The 22293-nt window shown below is 46.1% G+C and overlaps 1 protein-coding gene across 1 annotated transcript; it reads right to left on the reverse strand.

Annotated features, from left to right (window-relative positions):
- Positions 1–204: 204 nt before the first annotated feature.
- LOC137438708 (high affinity copper uptake protein 1) lies at positions 205–17841 on the reverse strand. Its single transcript, XM_068133981.2, has 6 exons — positions 17769–17841; positions 15518–15580; positions 7448–7584; positions 4372–4444; positions 3868–4036; positions 205–2782 (listed from the first exon to the last, which is right to left on the reverse strand). Exons 3-6 carry the CDS (start codon positions 7562–7564, stop codon positions 2581–2583), a joined length of 561 nt encoding a protein of 186 aa, XP_067990082.1. The 5' UTR covers positions 7565–7584; positions 15518–15580; positions 17769–17841; the 3' UTR covers positions 205–2580.
- Positions 17842–22293: the final 4452 nt, after the last annotated feature.

Genomic DNA, 22293 nt, shown 5'->3' on the forward strand with positions numbered 1-22293 from the left:
GGGCTGAATTTATGTGTTTAGGGAATTTAAATAATTCGCCTGTAGAGGTTGTATGGTGACGTCACCAGGTCATTAATTCCACGCAGCAGCCATGTTGGAGGATTAATGGAGTCCCCTGGCATACAGCTAAATAGTAAATGACTGTTAATCTTGGGAGGTGGGGCTGAAATGAGTTCAATATTAAAATCTTTGACTGCAAAAATGTATCATCAAAAGATTTTTTTATTTTACTTCCTATTTATTACCAAAAATAGGGAAAACCTATTCAGTCATAATGCATCCTTTTTGAATAGGAACCGAATCAGTTACGATTTTTCTCAGCCACTGTTGCATCACATTATCAACTGCGGTCAACTCATGTGCTTTCCTGTCATCTGAACTAAAATGAACATCTGCCTCACAAATGTAATAAAGCATCGACACATACCATGGAAACACAGCACCTGGTGATGGCAAACGTAGTTAAAACTGAGTGATGAGAACAGGAAGAAAAGGTTACGACCCAATGACCTTGGAAAAATGTTTCAAAGCCTGTTGGGAAACATGGCCAAAGTGGATGCCAAATTGTTTACAAGAGATAAATGGATTTATGTTGCAGATTCTGTTAAAAACTCCACAAACAGACATCCCGGCAGCTGCCTCTCCCAGCAAATAACTGAATTAAATGCAGGAACAGAAACTTCACTCACTGTGAAAAATGTACCGAACACGTCACAATTACCAAACAGACGTTCCTTAGTGGCTTCTTTTATAATAAATGAAGTAGGTTAATATAATTAACAGAAGTGTGGCATCTTTTGGGTTGATATGGATGCGTGATACTCGATGTTTAACAGGAAACAAAATGCAGTTCCTCAAGTTGGAGCAAAACTGCTTATCAAACACATGGGAGCTCTGAAACAGTCCTTAATTCGGAAAAGAAGAATGTACGACGAGTAACAGGAAGGATAACCAAGCAATACTCTTCAAGGTTTCCAAAACAGATTTACTTAGATAATAAATTGCAACAAAATTTACAGAGAAAAACCTCCGCTTGAAACAACTTTCTGCCGAATCGAGCCAATGACAAAAGCTTCCGCACAAAAACCTTTTGTGCCCCATCTTGAGATAACAGTTTATAAAATTCGAGACCTTTGCAGAGGGATGGAATTCAAAACCGATTTCCCAGAATTTACACTTGACAAGTTGTCCCAAGTTTCCCGAAGGCGAAGCACGGGGGTGGCTGTGACCAATAACCAAAGGCATGACACAGCACCCATCAACATGTACCGCGGAGACAACAAACGTTGCTTGTAACAATCTGAAGGCAAATTGTGAACAGTTGTTAAAAACAAACAAACAAACAAAAAAAAAACATGAAATTCTAGTTTGGAAACGAACAGAGACCGAGATTTTGCTAAGGACGGACTGGTGACGGTTGCGATCGGCGTGTTTACTCTCCTTTGGGTTTGACATTCATGCTACGAAAGGTCATTCATCGATTGATAAACACGGACATGGCAGGTGTTTTGAGAAACCCCAATGGCGTGCCCCTGAGACTCCCCTCCTTTTATGAACATTCGCTCATCTCTCTTCTCACTCACTTTCCCTCTACGGCTTCTCAACGTGAATTTTCTAAACCCCCCTCTTCCCACAAACATACATGACATACGAGTCTCCCCCCTGCCACAACCAAGAAGAAAACATACAAAAACAGAACCGTGTCTTACTGACCGAACAAATGCACACACTCGGAGACGGTTCAAGTACAATTTGCTGTTGGTGTGTTTACACGTGCATTATCGCTTCAAGACGAGGATGGTTGTCATTGGTCCACGTGCCATAAAACATACGGCAAATTATATTGGCGTGCTCACTTGTAACCCTCATGGTAACTTCAAGTCGTATGATGCTCAACACCAAAATATACAGTGCTCAGTTCCTTCGGGTATAACATTCGCCAGCTTTAACCATGACAGAGACACAGACAGACAGAGACACAGACAGACAGAGACACAGACAGACAGAGACAGACACACAGACAAACAGACAGACACACACACACACACACCAGAATCATAACTGAAATATTAAGCCTGGCACCCACCGTTCCATTTCAGGAGGTTCAACAAGGTGATCAAAATGTATTCATCGGACTCCATCCTTATACTTCCTATCTGATAATCTTCTCAACAAGAATGCCTTTGGTTCACATCATGCATCACGAAGGAACCTCAGGATGTCACATGATCGCCACCCACAAGCTCATTGGCTGACGAACCCCTGATGACCAAATGAGCCTAAATGTACAGCGTGTCAGTTCAACGTGTTAGATGCGTGCAAAGCTTAATATTTCTGGAATCCTAAAAGAAAGAGTGATTTAAAAAAATACTTAACATATTAGGGGTAGATGAAAAAAACATAAGAGAGGCTGGACTGAATGCAGTGAGATAAAAAATGTAAGTCAGGTGAGAGAAGTTCAACCAAGGAAGGTCGGAATCGGTACTCAAGGTGGCAAGGCGCGATGGGAAATACGGAAATCGGATGCACAGATGAGATGAGAAGACGAGTAAAAGTGCATCGAACTGAAGAAAAGCGATCTCAGTGGCAATGTTCTGTGATGTCCACCACAATTGTTTTCTTCCAGCTGAAGAAGAAGTATCCCGTTCCGGCGCCTAAGGCCACAGCCAAGCACAGGTATCCATTGAACGTCATGAAAAGCAGCATGAGGCAGTAACTAATGACGACCTGAATGACCTGCAGGAATGTCTGCAAGATGTGGGGTAAACTGATCATCTGCTGCCTGGAACACACACACCGCCGACATTTTAAGCAATTTGGCTCAATCAACACGCAGCTATGGAATAACAATGCTACATTCTAAGGTGTAGGGAGTATCATGAACAAACATAGGTGTGATTGAACGAACATTGGTGTGAACAAGCAAGCAGAGTGATTATAATGGGTTACAGACAAACAGACAGACAGGGCTGAAAACATAACCTCCATCCACCTTTGGTGTCGCACCCGAAGTAAAACGTCATGGGCTGTTCAAAAACACACACACATGCCAATAATCTCACACCATCACCGTAGAACACACACCACACACACACATACACACATCCACACAAACACACGAACACACACACACACACACACACACACACAAACACACACACACAAACACACACACTGCCCTGCAGCGTGTGTCATGCTCTTGTTTGTTTGTAATACAATCCTTTACCCCCGAGCCATTTGGCCGCAAAATTTGCTGGACCACATCATTGTAACATGCGGTCGGTCCACGGCACAATTAAAATTGCAATTCTTCATCAAATTTATGTTTTTAAACATCGTGTTATATATCGCTTTCCGTCCGATCTCTCAATGGTGAAGAATCACTTAAGAAATTAAATAATTATCGTATCCGAATCCATATTCAGATCTTCACCAAAATCGAATCGATTCTTCCTTGTCAAATACCCAACCGGTCAACCAAGCTTTGTCCAAATCCGTCCATAACTTTTTAGATATCCTGCTATGTATCGTTTAGGCCCTCTCTCCCAATGGTGAAGAATCACTTGAAAAATTATACAAGCCAGATCCGGATCTTCACCAAAATCTAATCATTTCGTCCTTGTCGCATACGCTACCTCGCTGCCAAATTTCGGCCAAATCCGTCCACAACTTTTTGAGATATTTTGTTCACAAACAGACAAAAAACACAGACAAACAGACAGACAGGGCTGAAAACATAACCTCCATCCACCTTTGGTGGTGGAGGTAACAATAGACAACTACATACGATGAGTGGGATTTGAACTTGTGCTCCGAGCAATACGATTCATCAGTTCCACTTTCATTTAAAAGTTTCAATGGGCTCACCCAACGGTCTTGTGCGTTTCAATCACCATGGTCCCGTCAGGACCAGGCACGGGCATGCTATTGTAGCGAACCCGAACCTGGGACTTGCGCAGCAGTACCTCACGAAACACCTTGAGTCCCTCGTACAGAGCAGAAACGAGGAAGACGACAACACAGGCCATGACCATTCCTGGTTAATAACATGGATGGGTGAATCGTATTAAAATAATTATTTTAAACATGGACAAAGCCACAAAAGGATAGAAAGAAAAGCTATTGCATCTCCAGCTCAGAATCATCAACAAACAACTCCATAATGGCCCATGTGCACTGACATTGATGAACAAATGTTACCAGGCCATCTTTTGGGGCAAATCTTTCTCATTTTGTGCCAATTGGTGACAAGTATCGTTAGCAAATGCTTTATTAAATTAGTCATTCAGACAAGCATTAAATAATGTAGCCAAATCATGCGGTGTGCAGTTCACTACTCTCTCTACAGGTGCATGGTGTTGCTTGGCCGACCTGCTGCCGAATTGATGATGCAGCAGCTGAACAGCACGGGGACATTGTCGCACCCGAAGTAAAACGTCATGGGCTGTTCAAACACACACACACATGCCAATAATCTCACACCATCACCGTAGAACAAGGTCTGCTATCCAACAAGATGTCTGGCATGCAGGGAAGGTTGGATGTTGCAATAGGGAACTTGGTCACAGAACTGCTGTGATGGGATATGCGATTGCTAATGGCCCCATGCAGGTAGACGCAAACGCGAAGCTTTTTTGTAGAGGAACAAACAATACAAAATACAAAATGAAAGGACAACTTTACCATCTATTTTCATAATCAGACAAATGATTACACCGAGACACTCGGACAAGAACAAAAAAAATAGCTCCGAGTGGGCTGACGGTTATCGCATGAGGTTGTAGTTCAGACCTCTGCTGATTTGGGGGAACTCCCATGATCCGAAATTGAAAAATTGAAGCCTGAGCGATTGTGCGGGATACTGTCTTGTATTCACGTGTCAGGTTTCAGAACAATCAGCCGGGTGATAAGGGAGGAGTAGAAGAAATAGCAAAAAGTTAACGGACGACCGGACATCTGACCCATTTTACAAGTTAATCTCTTCAAGATCGAGACGACCTAACTGGAGTGAAGTCGACGACATGTCATCACAAATCCCCATTCTTCCCACCTAAAGCAAAGTTGAAAGATGACAAAAGGTTCCAACATTAATGATCCAATTTTCTTTCCATTTTGACCCCTGTAATACCAAGTCCCCACACTCTGGGGAATGACCCGGGGTCAAATCCAACAAATCCTTACATATTTCATGCGTCCCCCAATGTTAGTTGTATACACAGTACAAAGTTTCATTAAAAATGTGCTAGTAATTGCATTTTAAAATATTTGACCTTTTGATCCTGCCCCTGGGGGCAATGCCAAAAATGATACTGCTCTTGCAGCTTCGTGCAATGTGATGATCATGACTACCAAGTTTGGTGAACTTCTGCCTAACTCTATAGGAGGATGTAGCGCAATGAACGGACAGACAGAGATGGAACCGATAACAATACAATATCCACCCATTGTTTTTTCTTCAAAAGGAGTGGGGATATCAAGGGCTTCCGGATCCTATAGAAGGAAATGTTTTCCCCTAAAACGGCCTTCTCATCTGCAATATATCTTTATACCACCATTGCCATGGTATTTACAAAAAAGAAGACCACAGGTGCCAGCACCTGTGATGATCACACATGATGATTCATACACCCTTGTGGAAACCACTGCGTCACATCCTAATCTCACTGCCACCTATTGGCTTGAGTGACCATAATGCAGTTCTGTGGCAACCTTTGCAACCTGACAATGAGCGTAACATTCTTCACACACGCATTGCACGTCCTATCAAAGACTCAGATCAACGATCCTTTGATCAGTGGATAACTAACCACAAATGCAGCGAGGATCAAGTTGCTGAAACTGCGCAAGAAAAAACTTCCGTATTTTACGAAGTGTTGCACAACGCCATCGATAATTTTTTCCCAACTAAAGTCACATCTATTGACTCTGAGGATAAACCGTGGTTTACACCAGAATTGAAATCGTCCATTTTATAAAAGATAAAAAGCTTTCTCCAGTGGTAAACTAGAACGCCACTCAGTAGAGCGCATACTCCCGCCGTGGGTGGCCGCTGCTGAGCCCGATCTTCCAATGGTAAAAAATCCTTTAAAAAATTCCTGGATCCGGAATAATATCCTGAGCTTCACCAAAAACTAATCAATTCTTCCTTATCCCAAGGGCAATCATCCCACCAACTTTCATCCAAATCCGTTCAGAAATTTTCCAGATATACACGAACTTTTCCATATATACATCCAGAACACACGAACTCATGAACATACAAACACACATACGCACACACACGGACGGACACGATAGAATGCATTACTCCCTGGCGGGAGTAATAATTTATATGGTGACTCCTATGTGAATGAATGAATGAATGAATGAATATGAATGATCGTTTTGAGGCCATTTTTTCCCCGCTAAAGCGGGGGTTAACCATGGGTTACTCCTATGTAATAAAATAATTAGATTAGTAAAGCGTGCTAAACGACTTTTATGATTCCAGCATTGGCAAATTGAAAAAGCTTAACCCTCGCCAGTGGCATCTTCCACCACAAAAAAAAAAAAAAAAAAAAAAAAAAAAAAAAAACTTACTGGACATACCAGCAAAACAAGTTTTACCTTGTCGGAAATGTTACTCAAGGATGCTGCCAATGAAGTGAATCAACACTTCATCTCGGTGGCTCAAGACATTCCGCAACTCGATCTTAACCAGTTGCCTACCGACCTACAGTGCATTCAGAAAGTATTCAGACCCCTTCACTTTTTCACATTTTGTTATGTTGCAGCCTTATGCTGAAATCGTTTAAATTCATTTTTTCCCTCATCAATCTACACTCAATACCCCATAATGACAAAGAGAAAACAGGATTTTAGAAAGTTTTGCACATTTATTAAAAAGAAAAAACTGAAATATCACATTCTCTCCCTCAATTTTGGTAATGTAGTTTTAAAATCAAACATACACAGAGATTGGCTCCCCCCACCTAGAAACAATACCTTAAGGAACTCCGACATGTTATCTACTATTAGATGTCGAACCAACCGCCACAAGTGCAGCCCCATCCCCTTTTTAACCCCCCCTTTTGAATAAGAATTGGACGAGGTCCTTGTGTTAATGAGTTTGACGCCCATTGTGTTTTGTTCGATATCTGTGTTTTTTTTCTCGGTTTGGACGGCAATTTTATCTTATTTATTTGCCATTTTGTGTTTGAGCCATTTCTATTTTTTGTGTTTATCCCTGTAATATTTGTAAATTGACTGTAATTCAGCCTATGGCTGCGAAAGTCTTTTTGTAATAAACCGATTTATTGATCGATTGGTTGACCTGCAGTTGATCATGTTTGAGGAGGTTCAGCATTATAGAGATGTGTGACTTTGGCATCTAAGGTGAAATTATGAAATACTTCCTGAGGCACATGCTACATAATATAGTGTGAATGATAACACGAGGCAGACATACCATATTATGTGAATGACTCATTGCGCCGTTACCATCACCTCCCGATTCTTTAATTATATCATGCTCCATGTCATGGTGGTGGTGATGGACGTGAGAGGCTGTCACGTTCATGTTCATGGTATCTTTTCTTCAAGCTCCTGCGGTACACACGGCACACACACACTCGCTGACACCATTGCCATCCTGGGAATACGATTAAAATGTGGAAAACAGAAATCTCACCTGGTAACCAAAGTAATCCGTTAACCCCTCCCGTTTCATCGTCATCACGATGCTCAACAAACTATCTTTCCATCAAAATAGACGCATCTATCAAATGTCCAGAGAGGCAGCCATCTCGGAGATGATTATACCATTTGTTATGAATGACTACTTTCATCCAAGTTTGGCACTGCTGTAATGAGCGATTTACTGATTCAATAAAACCTGTACTATGTATTGTATACACCTGCCATATATGAGCACGGAACATTTGAAAGAGAAAAAAAATTACCTTGATAATGAGGACACCTGCTCAAAGGTTACAAACCGGACATTTCTAAATATATCATTGGCGATTCCTGGTATCCGCGTCTCGTACCACAAAAAAGCGCCCTCACACGAGATCATAAAGTGGAGATCGGTGGAGACTGGAGATCCCGACGTGGAGATCGGTTTCTGAGATTTGGGACATGGAATGTAGGGACAATGACAGGGAGATCAGGAGAAGTGGTGGAAGTATTGGTCAGAAGAAGAGTGGACATATGTTGTGTGCAGGAGACGAGATGAAAGGGAAGTGGTGTGAGAATGGTGAAGGGTAGGCAGGGACAGAAATACAAGTTTGTGTGGCAAGGGTGCCCGGAGGGCGTGAATGGTGTTGGTGTCCTGTTTTCTGAGGAGTTTGTAGACAGTGTGGTGAGTGTGACTAGAGTGAGTGAAAGGTTGATGATGGTGAAAGTGATGATTGGAAAGCTCTTGGTGAACATCATCTCAGGATATGCTCCACAGGTTGGTCGAAGCGATGAAGAAAAGGACAAGTTCTGGTTTGCGATAGAGAAGCTGATGGAAAACATGAAAGATGAGGAAGTTGTTGTGGTAGGATGAGACCTAAATGGACATGTGGGAAGGAGTATGGACGGTTTTGAGGGAGTTCATGGGGATTACGGATATGGTGTGAGAAATGGAGAAGGTGAAAGGATTTTGGAGTTTGCTGATGGAGCTAATTTGTTGATTTGTAATACTCAGTTCCAGAAAGAGGATAATAAGCTTGTTATATACACGTCAGGTGGGTCGACGACAACCGTTGACTACCTGCTGGTGCGTAGGCGAGATAGGGGGCACCTCCAGGACACAAAGGTGATCCCAGGGGAGGAGGCTGTTTCACAACAGCACTTGGTTGTCTGCGACATAAGGGTGAAAGGTGTGAGGAGAGCTCAGCGGCTGAAGTACCAACCGAGAATGAAGGTGTGGATGTTGAAAGAGGTGACAGTGAGGGAGACATTAAAAGAGAGGCTGAGTTTGGTGGAGGATGATGTGGTTGAGCTTGAAAGTGGTTGGATGTCAATGAAAGATAGTCTGTGGGGAGCCGTTGGTGAGGTATGTGGATGGACAAAAGGACCACCGAGGCACTCGGAAACATGGTGGTGGGATGATGAAGTTGGAAAGAAGATTGACGAGAAGAGGAAAAAGTTCAAGGAGTGGCAGAAGGCGAAGGGTATGGGGGCAGAAAAGGCAGAGCATGAAAGTTATAAGGCTGCAAAGAAAGAGGTTGCAAAGGCACAGGAGGCATGTAGGAAAATGTTCGGAGAACGCTTGGATTCGGAAGAGGGTCAGAGAGCGGTATTCAGGATTGCAAAGCAGATAGCGAAAGAGAGGTGTGATGTGATGGGGGTGAATTGCTTGAAGGATGAAGTGGGACAAATCGTTGTGGACCCAGATGGGATTAAAGGAAGATGGAAAAGATATATGGAAATGCTGTTGAATGCAGAGAATGAATGGGATGGCAACATAGAGAGTAACCCAGTTTTAGGACCGGCAGAGAAGATAACCGAGAAGGAAGTTGAGGAAGCGATAAAAGCAATGAAGAGTAGAAAAGCGAGAGGGCCAACGGGAGTTGTGGGAGATATGTTGAATGCAGCGGGAAATTGGGGTGTGAAGAGAATGACAGAGATCTGCAATCTGGTGGTGAAAGAAGGCCGCATTCCAGTGGATTGGGAACTGAGTACCCTCATCCCTCTATACAAGGGGAAAGGTGACCCCCTGGAGTGTGGCTCGTACTGAGCGATAAAGTTATTGGAGCATGGAATGAAGGTATTGGAAAGGGTGTTGGAGAGGAGGATAAGGAAGAAAGTGAAGATTGACGAAATGCAGTTTGGATTTATGCCAGGAAGAGGAACGACAGACGCGCTTTTTATTGTGAGGCAGTTGCAGGAGAAGTACATGGAGAAGAGGAAGAAGTTGTTTCTTGGGTTTGTTGATCTGGAGAAAGCATTCGATAGGGTTCCACGTGAAGTAGTGACATGGGCATTGAGGAAGTTAGGAGTGGAGGAATGGTTGATCAGAGTAGTGATGGCAATGTACAAAAGAGCGCGCACAGCTGTAAGGACGAAGGACGGGAACAGTCGTGAGTTTGAGGTGAAGGTGGGAGTGCATCAGGGGTCAGAACTAAGTACACTACTATTTGTAGCTGTGATGGAGGTGCTGGCTCAGAACGTAAAGGAGGGTTTACCGTGGGAGTTGTTGTATGCAGATGATCTGGTGTTGATTGTAGAAAGTATGGATGGACTGAAGGAGAAGATGAACAAGTGGAAGGAATGTATCGAGACAAAAGGTCTGAAGATGAATATCGGAAAGACGAAGGTGATGGCAAGTGGTAAAGCATGTGGTGAGGTGGAAAGAACTGGGAAGTGGCCGTGTGCTGTGTGCAGGAAGGGTGTTGGAGTGAACTCCATTCAATGTACAATGTGCGCTGAGTGGGTTCATCAAAAATGTAGTGGTCTGAGAGGGTAATTTACCAGTGTGGCAGCTACATTCAAGTGTAGGGTGTGCTCAGAGGGAGCTGCAGATGGAGGAAATGTTGAGTTGGATCTTGGAGACGGCGTGAAGCTGGAAGGTGTGAAGACATTTTGCTACCTCTGGGACATGCTGAATGGAGAAGGTGGATCAGACTCGGCAACGGTTGCTCGAGTGAGATGTGCATGGAAGAAGTTTCGGGAACTGAGTGGCGTGCTGATGAGGGGGAGAGTGTCGCTGAAGCTGAAGGGAAAGGTGTATGCTGCATGTGTGAGAAGTGTTATGATTTATGGGAGCAGGGTAATGAACATGGGTTATTACATGTTAATTACATTAATTAATTACATGTTAATGTTAATTACATGGGTTAATTACATGGGTAATGAACGTAGAGCAGCAACGAAGGCTGGAAAGGGTGGAAATGTGAATGGTTCGATGGATGTGCGGAGTATCGTTGAGAGAGAGGAAGACAAATGATGAATTGCGAAAGATGATGGGAATATTGCCTGTGATTGATGCTGTGAAGAGGAACAGGTTGAGATGGTTTGGTCATGTGTTGAGGAAGGATGAAAGTGACTGGTTGAGAAGAGTGATGGAAATTAATGTAGAAGGAAGTAGAGGACGGGGAAGACCGAGAAAGACTTGGCTAAAGATGGTGGAAGAAGAAATGCGGGCAAGGGGGTTAACAAGGGGAGATGCAGAAAATAGGGCAAAATGGAGAAGATTATCATGGGGCCCACAAAACGAACCCCCGCTCTAGCAGGGAAAATGGCCTTAAAATGCCTGTTGTTGTGTGTGTTGTACACGAGATCATAAAGGTCATCGTTGTTACAGGTATACACGAAACTAGTCTTACTCTTCAATTCTGGAATATGACAAAACTCTTCCCCTCCTCCTCCTCCCCCTCCTCCTTCTATAATCTGGTGACAATACGTGTAAAGGGGCTGTTCAAACACAACCAGGGGCTTCCAGACGGATCAAGAGAGGGCAAAAGAGGTGAAACGAGAGGAAGAGGCTTGTATGGTGAATTTATGTATGAGCAATTTGGGACTGTGTGTGTGAGTTATGTCATCATAGATTAGTTATACTTAAGGTGTATGCACAAGGTTGACATGTAAATAGTGGTCAATTACTACTTTGGTTGAATAGTTTGTGTGATTTTATTTTTTGAGAGATTAAACCTTTTTTAATCTGACTCATGAAACAAATTCCTCAACCCACAAACAGAACGGCCCTAATGTACATATTCTGATTGGAAATACGAGACTTTATTATTTCTGCCTCAAGATAATGCAAGTCTAATATTATGTAAACCCACCTTATTTGTGGGGTCGGCAGTGGAATATTTTTTACCCTTCACAAATAGGCTGGCCAGGCCTGACATTCGACTGCACAGGAATTTGTAATTTGTTCAGGGTGCCGGTGATAACTCAACCAACACAGGATACTGTGTGATCTTTAATGGCCACCAACTGATGCAGGCAGATGAGACACCTGGCTTAATGCACATCCAAGGGCGGAGCACATTGTGATACTACATCCGTGCTACCAGCGAAGGGCCAATCTGGCAGCTTATTGTAAGATTGGAAACCGAACCCAGACTAGACGGTACAAACGTATGTGCTCCACCTCCGCAACATCCAGCCAGGACAGGTAGGATCATGTTTTACACTGATCCCAGGCCATCTTCCTTTTTAAACTTTTGCACTATCAAAAAAACCCAAAAAACAACTAGATATCTGCGATCACAAAGCAATCGCCAAGGGTAAGCCTCCCCCAACCGATGGAAGCTTACCCTTGGTGATCACTCACCCACGACTTATGCTTGATGCAATGATGTCCATATTGTTTCTTCTGACCACCGTATTACCTCAACCTTCAACATTTATGAATAGAGCGTAAATAAAGAAAATGTGTCCCCACATACAATCTATCCATAAAATTCTACATCATGAAAATCAGAGGAAAATTATTCAAGTTATGATGAAAAAGGTGTTTTTTGTTCATTTCATCACAATCCGAACTAGGACGACACTCTTTGATGTCATGATGTCGACCATTATGCCTCCACCCACATTATTACATCATTAAACATATTTGTATTGTAGTCTTGTACTTGTACTGTGTATTGCACTTCATATTGTAGTCACGAGGCAATTTAAATCAAACATTTACTTTGATAAAGTCAAGTTGATGAACCTAGGATTGCCATGCATCCTGTTTGGTTCAGGCATGTCCTTTTTTTCGGTCATTAAATCTCCATTCGGCCTGGTTTTTTTTAAATAACGAAAAATGTGCAGGATTTTGCCATTTTTTGCTTTTGCAATTTCAAAGGGATAAATTTTAATATTTGGGATACTTTTTACCTTATGTAAACAGTTAATCCATTTTTGGACATTTTCTTACGGTAATAATGTGGTTGTGTAATGTTAGGACCAGGACAGTTTGCTACAGGTCTGTACTACCCCCCCAGGTCCACTTCCTGGCCAACCTCGCACACAGGGAGAGAGTCCAGTGACATACTCAGTCCGCAATTCAGGGTATTTTCGGAGTCCGTACCGTACACACTTGTTTGATTTTCTTCAAGAGCTCACTATTTGATATTTTATTTTACTTCCCCCTAAACGTAATGCCAAAAACGGAAGTGAAGATTCACTGCAGAACTAAAGATAAAATTCCCGTTTGAAGTGGTCGAGAAGAATGAGAAACCGAGTGCTTGGTATGTACAGCTGGTACGTACATCTCTGTGGAAAATAAAGGTGCTATTGATTTACAATCTCAGGTGGACTTGGATAAGCACAAGGACAATATTGGCAGTAACAATTCAGCATTTCAACTGGATGAATGGTGATTTGTAGTCAAAATTAATCGAGGTCTGGAACACACCTAATGAGACTACCAATACGATTGCTCAAAACGTAAAGAAAACTCTTGAAGAGTGTCCTCTTATTTTGGAGTGTCCCCCTCCAGAGTATCCTACTCCCGAGGATTCTGTTTTTTCAGTGTCTCTCCAGAGTATCCTTTTTTTCGAAGTGTCCCTCTCCAGAGTACGTATCCTCTTTTTTCGAAGTGTCTCTCTCCAGAGTATCTTCTTTTTTCAGAGTGTCCCTCTCCAGAGTTTCCTCTTATTTTGGAGTGTCCCTCTCCAGAGTATCCTCTTTTTTCGAAGTGTCCCTCTCCAGAGTATCCTCATTTTTCGAAGTGCCCCTTTCCAGAGTATCTTCTTTTTTTGAAGTGTCCCTTTCCAGAGTATCCTCTTATTTTGGAGTGTCCCCCTCCAGAGTATCTTCTTTTTTTGGTGTGCCCCTCTCCAGAGTATCTTCTTTTGTCGGTGTGCCCCTCTCCAGAGTATCTTCTTTTTTCGGTGTTCCCCTCTCTGGGGTATCCTCTTATTTTGGAGTGTCCCCCTCCAGAGTATCTTCTTTTTTCGGTGTGCCCCTCTCCGGAGTATCCTCTTTTTTCGGTGTCGCTCTCCAGAGTATCTTCTTTTTTCGGTGTGTCCCTCTCCAGAGTATCTTCTTTTTTCGGTGTGCACCCTCTCCAGAGTATCTTCTTTTTTTGGTGTGCACCCTCTCCAGAGTATCTTCTTTTTTCGGTGTGCCCCTCTCCGGAGTATCCTCTTTTTTCGGTGTGCACCCTCTCCAGAGTATCTTCTTTTTTCGGTGTGCCCCTCTCCAGAGTATCTTCTTTTTTCGGTGTGCACCCTCTCCAGAGTATCTTCTTTTTTCGGTGTGCCCCTCTCCGGAGTATCCTCTTTTTCGGTGTGCACCCTCTCCAGAGTATCTTCTATTTTCGGTGTGCCCCTCTCCGGAGTATCCTCTTTTTTCGGTGTGTCGCTCTCCAGAGTATCCTTCTTTTTTCGGTGTGCCCCTCTCCGGAGTATCCTCTTTTTTTGGTGTGTCGCTCTCCAGAGTATCTTCTTTTTTTGGTGTGCCCCTCTCCGGAGTATCCTCTTTTTTCGGTGTGTCGCTCTCCAGAGTATCTTCTTTTTTCGGTGTGCCCCTCTCCAGAGTATCTTCTTTTTTCGGTGTGCACCCTCTCCAGAGTATCTTCTTTTTTCGGTGTGCCCCTTTCCGGAGTATCCTCTTTTTTCGGTGTGCACCCTCTCCAGAGTATCTTCTTTTTTCGGTGTGCCCCTCTCCGGAGTATCCTCTTTTTTCGGTGTGTCGCTCTCCAGAGTATCTTCTTTTTTCGGTGTGCCCCTCTCCAGAGTATCTTCTTTTTTCGGTGTGCACCCTCTCCACTCTCCAGAGTATCTTCTTTTTTCGGTGTTCCCCTCTCTGGGGTATCCCATTTTTTTTTGGAGTGTCCTCTTTTTCGAAAGTTCAAATATGATAACCCTAATGAACCGATCTGGAATGAATCGATGTGGTGTCGATACGGTGCAGGCACGATGGTCCAAACGACCTCTTACTGCGTCAAAGTTTACTTGTTTGTCCGTATTTCAATCTCAAGTTACATCGCTTTGCCAGAGTTCAAATATTCTGTACTTCTCCGTAAATGGCAAACTGTGTCAATGTCGGAAACATTAAATGAATACAGACAGCAAACGTAGATTTTAAAAACCCCAAAAAACTGTGACGTCACTGCACCCAAGTGACGCGCGAATCGCCTTGGATGGACCCTGACATTGAAACCGCGCAGGGAGAACGGAAACAAATGCGCATAGTCATTAAAACTTTCTTTTGAAGAGTCTCGACGACATTAATACAAACACATAGGCCTACTAATAATAACATAAACACACGAACCTTCTGACGTAATACCACACAATTCTTTCATTGTGGTTTCTTTGACATCGCAATAACCTCTCCACTGGGCGTCAGTCAGGAAAAGCTTCGTTTTAACGAAAATCTAAAAGCTATTCTGTAAATAAATCAGTAAAGTACAGTAAGTAAATATTGATCTACGCAATACTCATTTTAAGCGATATGAAGGTCACACTCGGATCAGATCTATCGCTTTACAAAAGAACATTTGTGGGTTTTTTTTATGAATGATTTCGAAATTTGACTATGACGTCACAGGTCCGACGACAGGCTCCGATACGTCGATGAGATGTTCGCGGACGAGACTTACCGGCTTAAAGTGCGACTGAAGACGGACAGAGACAGCAGACGAAGTGGATGGACAAAGTCACAGCTGCAATGAAAGTCGTGGACGGGAAAGGGGTTCTTATGAGGGGAGGAGGCGAGACGCCGGCCAGGAAAGAGGAAGAGCCCTCATCACTCATGGCATGAAGATAGATGCAGGCGATAACATCGGCTTTAAATTTGGGATTTTATATCGAGAGAATACAGGTGTTTATGGGTTTATTACTTACCTGTACTTTTATCTACGCTGTTGCAACGCTTACGGTTTGATCACATTTTCAGACTTCGCACAATGTATGACGATCATGATAAAGAAGTTAGTGGCAGCATTACACTTTTTTAACAGCGCAGTAATAGTTACACTGGAAAGCTAAATTATATCATTCATTAATGTTACTGTCTGGAGTATACAGTACAGTATGTCTTTATAAAAGTAACGTCATTTTCTTTATTTAAAAAACAAAAAAAACAGGCCACGTCACGTGTATCATATGTTTGCTTGAAAGCGGTTTCATTGATACATGTGCTTATTAAATAATGATGACAATACTTTGTTTATTAATGACCAATATAAATTTCTCAGTAATATGTCGTGTGGTTATGCAAATATTGATATGTCGATCAATGGTAGATTTCAGAAACTTCGGTTAAATATATAGAGCAGTGGGGAAATAAAATGTGTAAAGGTACCACACACACACACACATATATACACACGCACACACACACACACACACACACACACACACACACACACACACACATATATACACATATACACACGCACACACATATACACACGCACACACATTAACACACGCACACACACAAGCACGCACGCCACACAATCACGCACGCCCACACACACGCACGTACACAAGCACACGTACACAAGCACACACACACACACACACACACACACACACACGTACACAAACAAGCACACACACGTACACAAATAAGCACGCACACACATACACACACACGTCACAAACACACACACACACACACACACACACGTACACAAGCACACACACACACACACACTCACAACAGCACACACACCCGTTCAAAAGCACGCGCACACACACACACACACAAAGCACGTACACAAAAGCACGCACACACACACGTTCAAAAGCACACACGGTCAAAAGCACGCACACTCACACACACACACACACGAATAGGATAGCCGGCTTATCTTTTACTCTGAAAATGTACACAACCTCACGCAACACTTTGAAATGCAAAAGATTGAAGCTTATTTTATAACGCTATTTAAATTGTCATGGCTTCAGACTAACAACCACACTTGTGACCCATTAATAAACGTATCTAATTGTGATACAGTCCTATATCCTGACTTTATACAGGAAAAATGAAAGAAAACAGGAAAGGTGAGTGTAAGCAGGAATGTAAGTAAATAAAACTATACACGTGTCATAGCAGTCGATGACGTGTCATCAAAAATCCCCAACTTCACATCCAAAGCAAAGTTGAAAGATGGCAAAAAGTTCCACCACCAATGACCCAATATCAAATCTACAGTTAAATTGTATTCCCCGTCCCACACCAAGTCCCACAGCCCCCTGGGGCATGAAAACGGGGGTCAAATCTAAATAATTGTGACATATATCATGTGTCCACAAATGTTAATCGCATCTGTGAAGTTTCATCCAGAAGCGGCCATAATTGCATTTTCAGTATTTGAACTTTTGACCCCACCACAAGTGGCGGAACCAAAAATGATACTGCTCTCACACCTTCTTGCCATGTGGTGAGATCACAACTACCAAGTTTGGTCAATTTCTGCCAAACCGTTTAGGAGGAGATAGTGTGACGGACAGACAGACAGACCGACAGACAGACGAAGCAGGTTACAATATTCCTTCGGTTTCTTTTTTCAAAAAACATGGAGGTAACTCGAACAGCACTCGGTAGCGCACACACCTCCACCAGGCCGAACGGTTTACATTTAGTATCCCCACTGATAGGTTGGATCTGGATTCGAACCTGAACCAAAATCGAATCAGCTTGTTCATGTCAACCACCCAAACTCAACCACCAAGTTTCGTCCAAATCTGTCTACAACTTTTTGAGTTACCATGCCATACATCGTTTTTGACCCCATCTCTTGATGGTGAAGAATCACTTGTATTATTTTTTTTAAATCTCGTATCTATATTCAGATCTTCACCAAAATCGAATCAATTCTTCCTTGTCACACAACCAACCTGTCCACCAAGTTTCGACCAAATCCGTCCAAAACTTTTTGAGATATCGCTCTCACATACAGACAAACAAGGGTGAAAACAACCGCCATCCACCTAAGATGGCGGAGGTAATAAAGAATGCCGGGTTCACATCACCACCCTAATAAATGGTACATCAGTTGTGGTGACTAACAAGGTAGGTTGGAGTGACGTTTTGGGCATGAGCCCTTCTTCAAGCATCCTAATGGGCGAGTCATAATCTTTTAAGTGATGGTTCACCATTGGGAGATAGGGCCAAAAACTATACATAGCTGCATATTTCAAAAAGTTATGGATTGATTTGGACGAAACTTGTTGGACAGGTTGTGTGTGTGACGAGGAAGAATCGATTCAATTTTGGTGAAGATCTGAATATAGATTCGGATATGAGAATTATTTAATTTTTTCAATGATTCTTCACCATTGGGTGATCGGACCAAAAACTATACATAGCTGGATATTTCAAAAAGTTATGGATGGATTTGGACGAAACTTGTTGGACAGGTTGTGTGTGTGACGACGAAGAATCGATTCAATCTTGGTGAAGATCTGAATATGCATTCGGATATGAGAATTATTTAATTTTTTCAATGATTCGTCACCATTGGGTGATAGGGCCAAAAACGATACATAGCTGGATATTTCAAAAAGTTATGGATGGATTTGGACGAAACTTGTTGGACAGGTTTTCTGTGTGTGACGAGGAAAAATAGATTCGATGTTGGTGAAGATCTGAATATGGATTCGGATATGAGAATTATTTAATTTTTTAAGTGATTCTTCACCATTGGGAGATTGGGCCAAAAACTATACATAGCAGGATATCTCAAAAAGTTGTGGACTGATGATTTTGATCAAATGTGATTCTGTATTGTGATTTTTCTGGTCTATTCTGATGAAACGATACAAAACAAATCGTTTTGGCGGAAGGATACAAAAAAACGTAAACTGATCGTAAACTGATACAAAACGGATACAAAACGTAAACTGATCACATGGCGGAAGTATGCTCTCCACTGAGTGCCATTCTAGTTACCATGTATATTTATGCTGTTTTTTTTTCAGATCATCTTACTATAATTCACCAAATGTCCGTCCGTCCGTTCCCAGGTACCGCAAAAACGGCTGAACCAATCGCAACGATATTTTTGGTGGGTTTATCCTGGGACCCCCTGGAGTAAAATAGGCCATTGAAGGAGCTGCGCTCCAACGCGAGTCGAAAGAATTGACGCGACCAAAGACGGAATTCGTCCGAGTTGCTTTATTGAAACAAAACAGCTCAGGTATTCTGACAAGCCCGTTTATCGGGCAGCAATATATATACACATTTATGTCGGGAAGTTTGCCCGGCAAAAGCTATACCGGGCATGCCCGGGTGTCAAGGGCGAGCCTTGGAAAGGCGAGTCTGGACCTGCCCGGGCGTGTTTGGCTGCGGCCTGGCAAGTCGAGGCTGGGCGTGCCCGGGCGCTCTGGACGAGCACTGGAAAGGCGATAGCGGGCATGCCCGGACGCTCTGGGCGAGCCCTGGAAAGGCGATAGCGGGCATGCCCGGACGCTCTGGGCGAGCCCTGGAAAGGCGATAGCGGGCATGCCCGGACGCTCTGGGCGAGCCCTGGAAAGGCGATAGCGGGCATGCCCAGACGCTCTGGGCAAGCCCTGGAAAGGCGATAGCGGGCATGCCCGGACGCTCTGGGCGAGCCCTGAAAAGGCGATAGCGGGCATGCCCGGACGCTCTGGGCGAGCCCTGGAAAGGCGAGAGCGGGCATGCCCGGGAGAGGCGCGTCTGGCCGTGTTCTGGCCGGTGCAAGGCGATTGTGTGCATCCAGCGGTAACCGCTACACACGCCCCTCCAGAATCGACCTGCACCGGCAGGGTCAATTTAAGGGGGGTCCAGATGACCCGGCCGAAGCGACCCCTGGAGGGTCGTGGGGAGGGGTCCGACGTGGTGGTGGGTGGTCGAGCGGGGGGAACTGTGGACGGGGGGCGGCCTCACTGCGGAGGAAGGGCCAACCGTGGTGGTCGGTCGACGTCCATGTGCGCCGGTTTGAGGCGGTCCACAGAAATCCGGTCCGGCCGGCCGCCGAAGTCGACGATGAAAGACTTCTCGCCCCGTCGCAGGACCCGGAAGGGCCCGTCGTACGGCGGCCGGAGTGGCCCCCGGTGTGTGTCATGACGCACAAAGACGTACTCCGCTGTGCGAAGCGCCGGGGGGACGTAGGACTGGGGGCCACCGTGGCGGGACGTCGGCACGGGGGCAAATCGTCGGGCGGCCTCCTGGAGGTCCGAGCGCTGGCGAGCGGCGGACCAGGGACTGGTAGCGTCGGGCACGAATTCGCCTGGGATGCGGAGCGGCTGGCCGTAGACGAGCTCGGCGGCGGACGCCTGGAGGTCTTCCTTGGGGGCCGTGCGAAGGCCCAAAAGGACCCACGGCAGCCGGTCGGCCCAACCGTCGTCCTGAAGGCCGGCCATGAGTGCGGCCTTCATGGAGTGGTGAAACCGCTCACACAACCCGTTGGCTTGGGGGTGGTAGGCCGTGGTGCGGTGCAGCGTGACCCCCAACGAACGGGCGACCGCGCCCCAAAGCTCAGACGTGAACTGTGGGCCGCGGTCGGACGAGATGTCCGCTGGTGCGCCGAAGCGCGACCCAGGTGGCGATGAACGCCTGCGCCACGTCGGCGGTGGTGGTGGAGGCGAGGGGCACGGCCTCCGGCCACCTGGTGGTCCTGTCCACCATGGTGAGCAGGTGGGTGAACCCCCGCGAGGGGGGCAGGGGACCCACCAGGTCCACGTGGACGTGGTCGAAACGCCGTTCAGGCACGGCGAAAGGTGCCAGCGGGGCCTGGGTGTGGTGGTGGACCTTGACCCGCTGGCAGGCCGTGCAGGCGTTGGCCCAGTCGCGGATGTTTCGTCGAAGGCCGTGCCAGACGAAACGCGCCGACACCAGCTTCTGAGAAGCTTTCCGGCCCGGGTGAGAAAGGCCGTGGATGGAGGCGAAGATGCGGCGCTGCCAGGAAACGGGCACGATGGGGCGAGGCTGGCCCTGGGAGACGTCGCAGAGCAGGACGGTGCCCGCGAAGGGAATGTCGGCCAGGCGGAGGCCCGTGTCCGCCGCACGGAGTGCCTGCACCGAGGCGTCGGTGGTCTGGTCGGCCGCCATGAGCGCGAAGTCCACGCCGAGGTGGACCGCGTTCGCGCTGGCCCGAGAAAGACAGTCGGCCACGGCGTTGTCTTTGCCGGTGACGTGCCGGATGTCCGTGGTGAACTCCGACACGGCGGAGAGGTGGCGCTGCTGGTGGGCCGACCATGGCTCCGTGACCTTAGCCATTGCGTAGACCAACGGCTTGTGGTCGACGAAAGCCGTGAACGGGCGGCCCTCCAGGAGGTGTCGGAAATGGCGAACGGCCAGGAATAGACCGAGCAGCTCGCGGTCGAACGTGCTGTAGTTTAACTCGTTCGGCCGGAGTTGCCGGCTGAAAAAAGCGAGTGGCTGCCAAACCCCGTCCACCCATTGCTCATGGACGGCGCCCAACGCGTAGTTGGAGGCGTCCGTAGTGAGGGCGATGGGCGCGTTGAGCACCGGGTGAGCCAGCAGCGTTGCGTCGGCGAGGGCCCGTTTGGCGCTGGCGAAGGCCGCGTCCATGGCCGTGGACCAAACAATGTCATGCTTGGCCGGCTTGCCCCGGAGGGCCTCGTAAAGGGGCCGCATGAGCTGAGCAGCGCGGGGCACGAATCGGTGATAAAAATTCACCATGCCGAGGAACTTTTGGAGGGCCTTGATGGAACGGGGACGCGGGAACGTGGTGATGGCCTCGACCTTGGTCGGCAGCGGCACGGCCCCGGTCTTGGTGATGCGGTGGCCCAAAAAGTCAACGGTCGTCGCGCCGAAGTGGCATTTGACCGGGTTGACAATTAAGCCGTGCTCGCTGAGGCGACCGAACAGTGTTCGGAGGTGGAGGAGGTGCTCGGCGCGGGACGTGCTGGCGACGAGGATATCGTCCAGATAGACGAAAAGAAACGGTAGGTCGCGCAGCACGCCGTCCATCAAGCGCTGGAATGCCTGGGCCGTGTTCTTGAGGCCAAACGGCATCCGCAAAAATTCGAACAGGCCGAACGGCGTGATGACGGCCGTCTTTGGGACGTCGGCCGCCCGGACAGGTACCTGGTGGTAGCCCCGTATCAGGTCAATTTTCGAAAAGATGACCCGTCCCGCCAAACGGGCGGAAAAGTCCTGAATATGCGGGATCGGGTACCTGTCGGGGGTGGTAGCGTCGTTGAGATGGCGGTAGTCACCACACGGGTGCCATCCACCCCCCGGCTTTGGCACGATGTGCAGTGGCGAGGCCCACGCGCTATCGGAGCGCCGCACGATGCCGAGGTGCTCCAACGCGTCGAACTCGGCCTTCGCCACGGCGAGCTTGGCCGGGTCGAGGCGGCGGGCCCTGGCGTAGACCGGCGGGCCCGTAGTGGGTATGTGGTGCTCGATCCCGTGCCGCACCGCGACGGCCGA

Source organism: Myxine glutinosa, chromosome 13, assembly GCF_964187855.1.
Source record: "Myxine glutinosa chromosome 13, kmMyxGlut1.1, whole genome shotgun sequence".
In the NCBI taxonomy this organism is placed as follows: Eukaryota; Metazoa; Chordata; class Myxini; order Myxiniformes; family Myxinidae; genus Myxine; species Myxine glutinosa.

Coding starts and splice junctions, on each gene's coding strand:
- LOC137438708 (XM_068133981.2), bottom strand. CDS start 7,564: ATGAACATGAACGTGACAGCCTCTCACGTCCATCACCACCACCATGAC. Junction 4,445..7,447: donor TGAGTCATTCACATAATATG/GTATGTCTGCCT, acceptor GTGTTTGAACAG/CCCATGACGTTTTACTTCGG. Junction 2,783..3,867: donor GAAACGCACAAGACCGTTGG/GTGAGCCCATTG, acceptor TGTGTGTTCCAG/GCAGCAGATGATCAGTTTAC.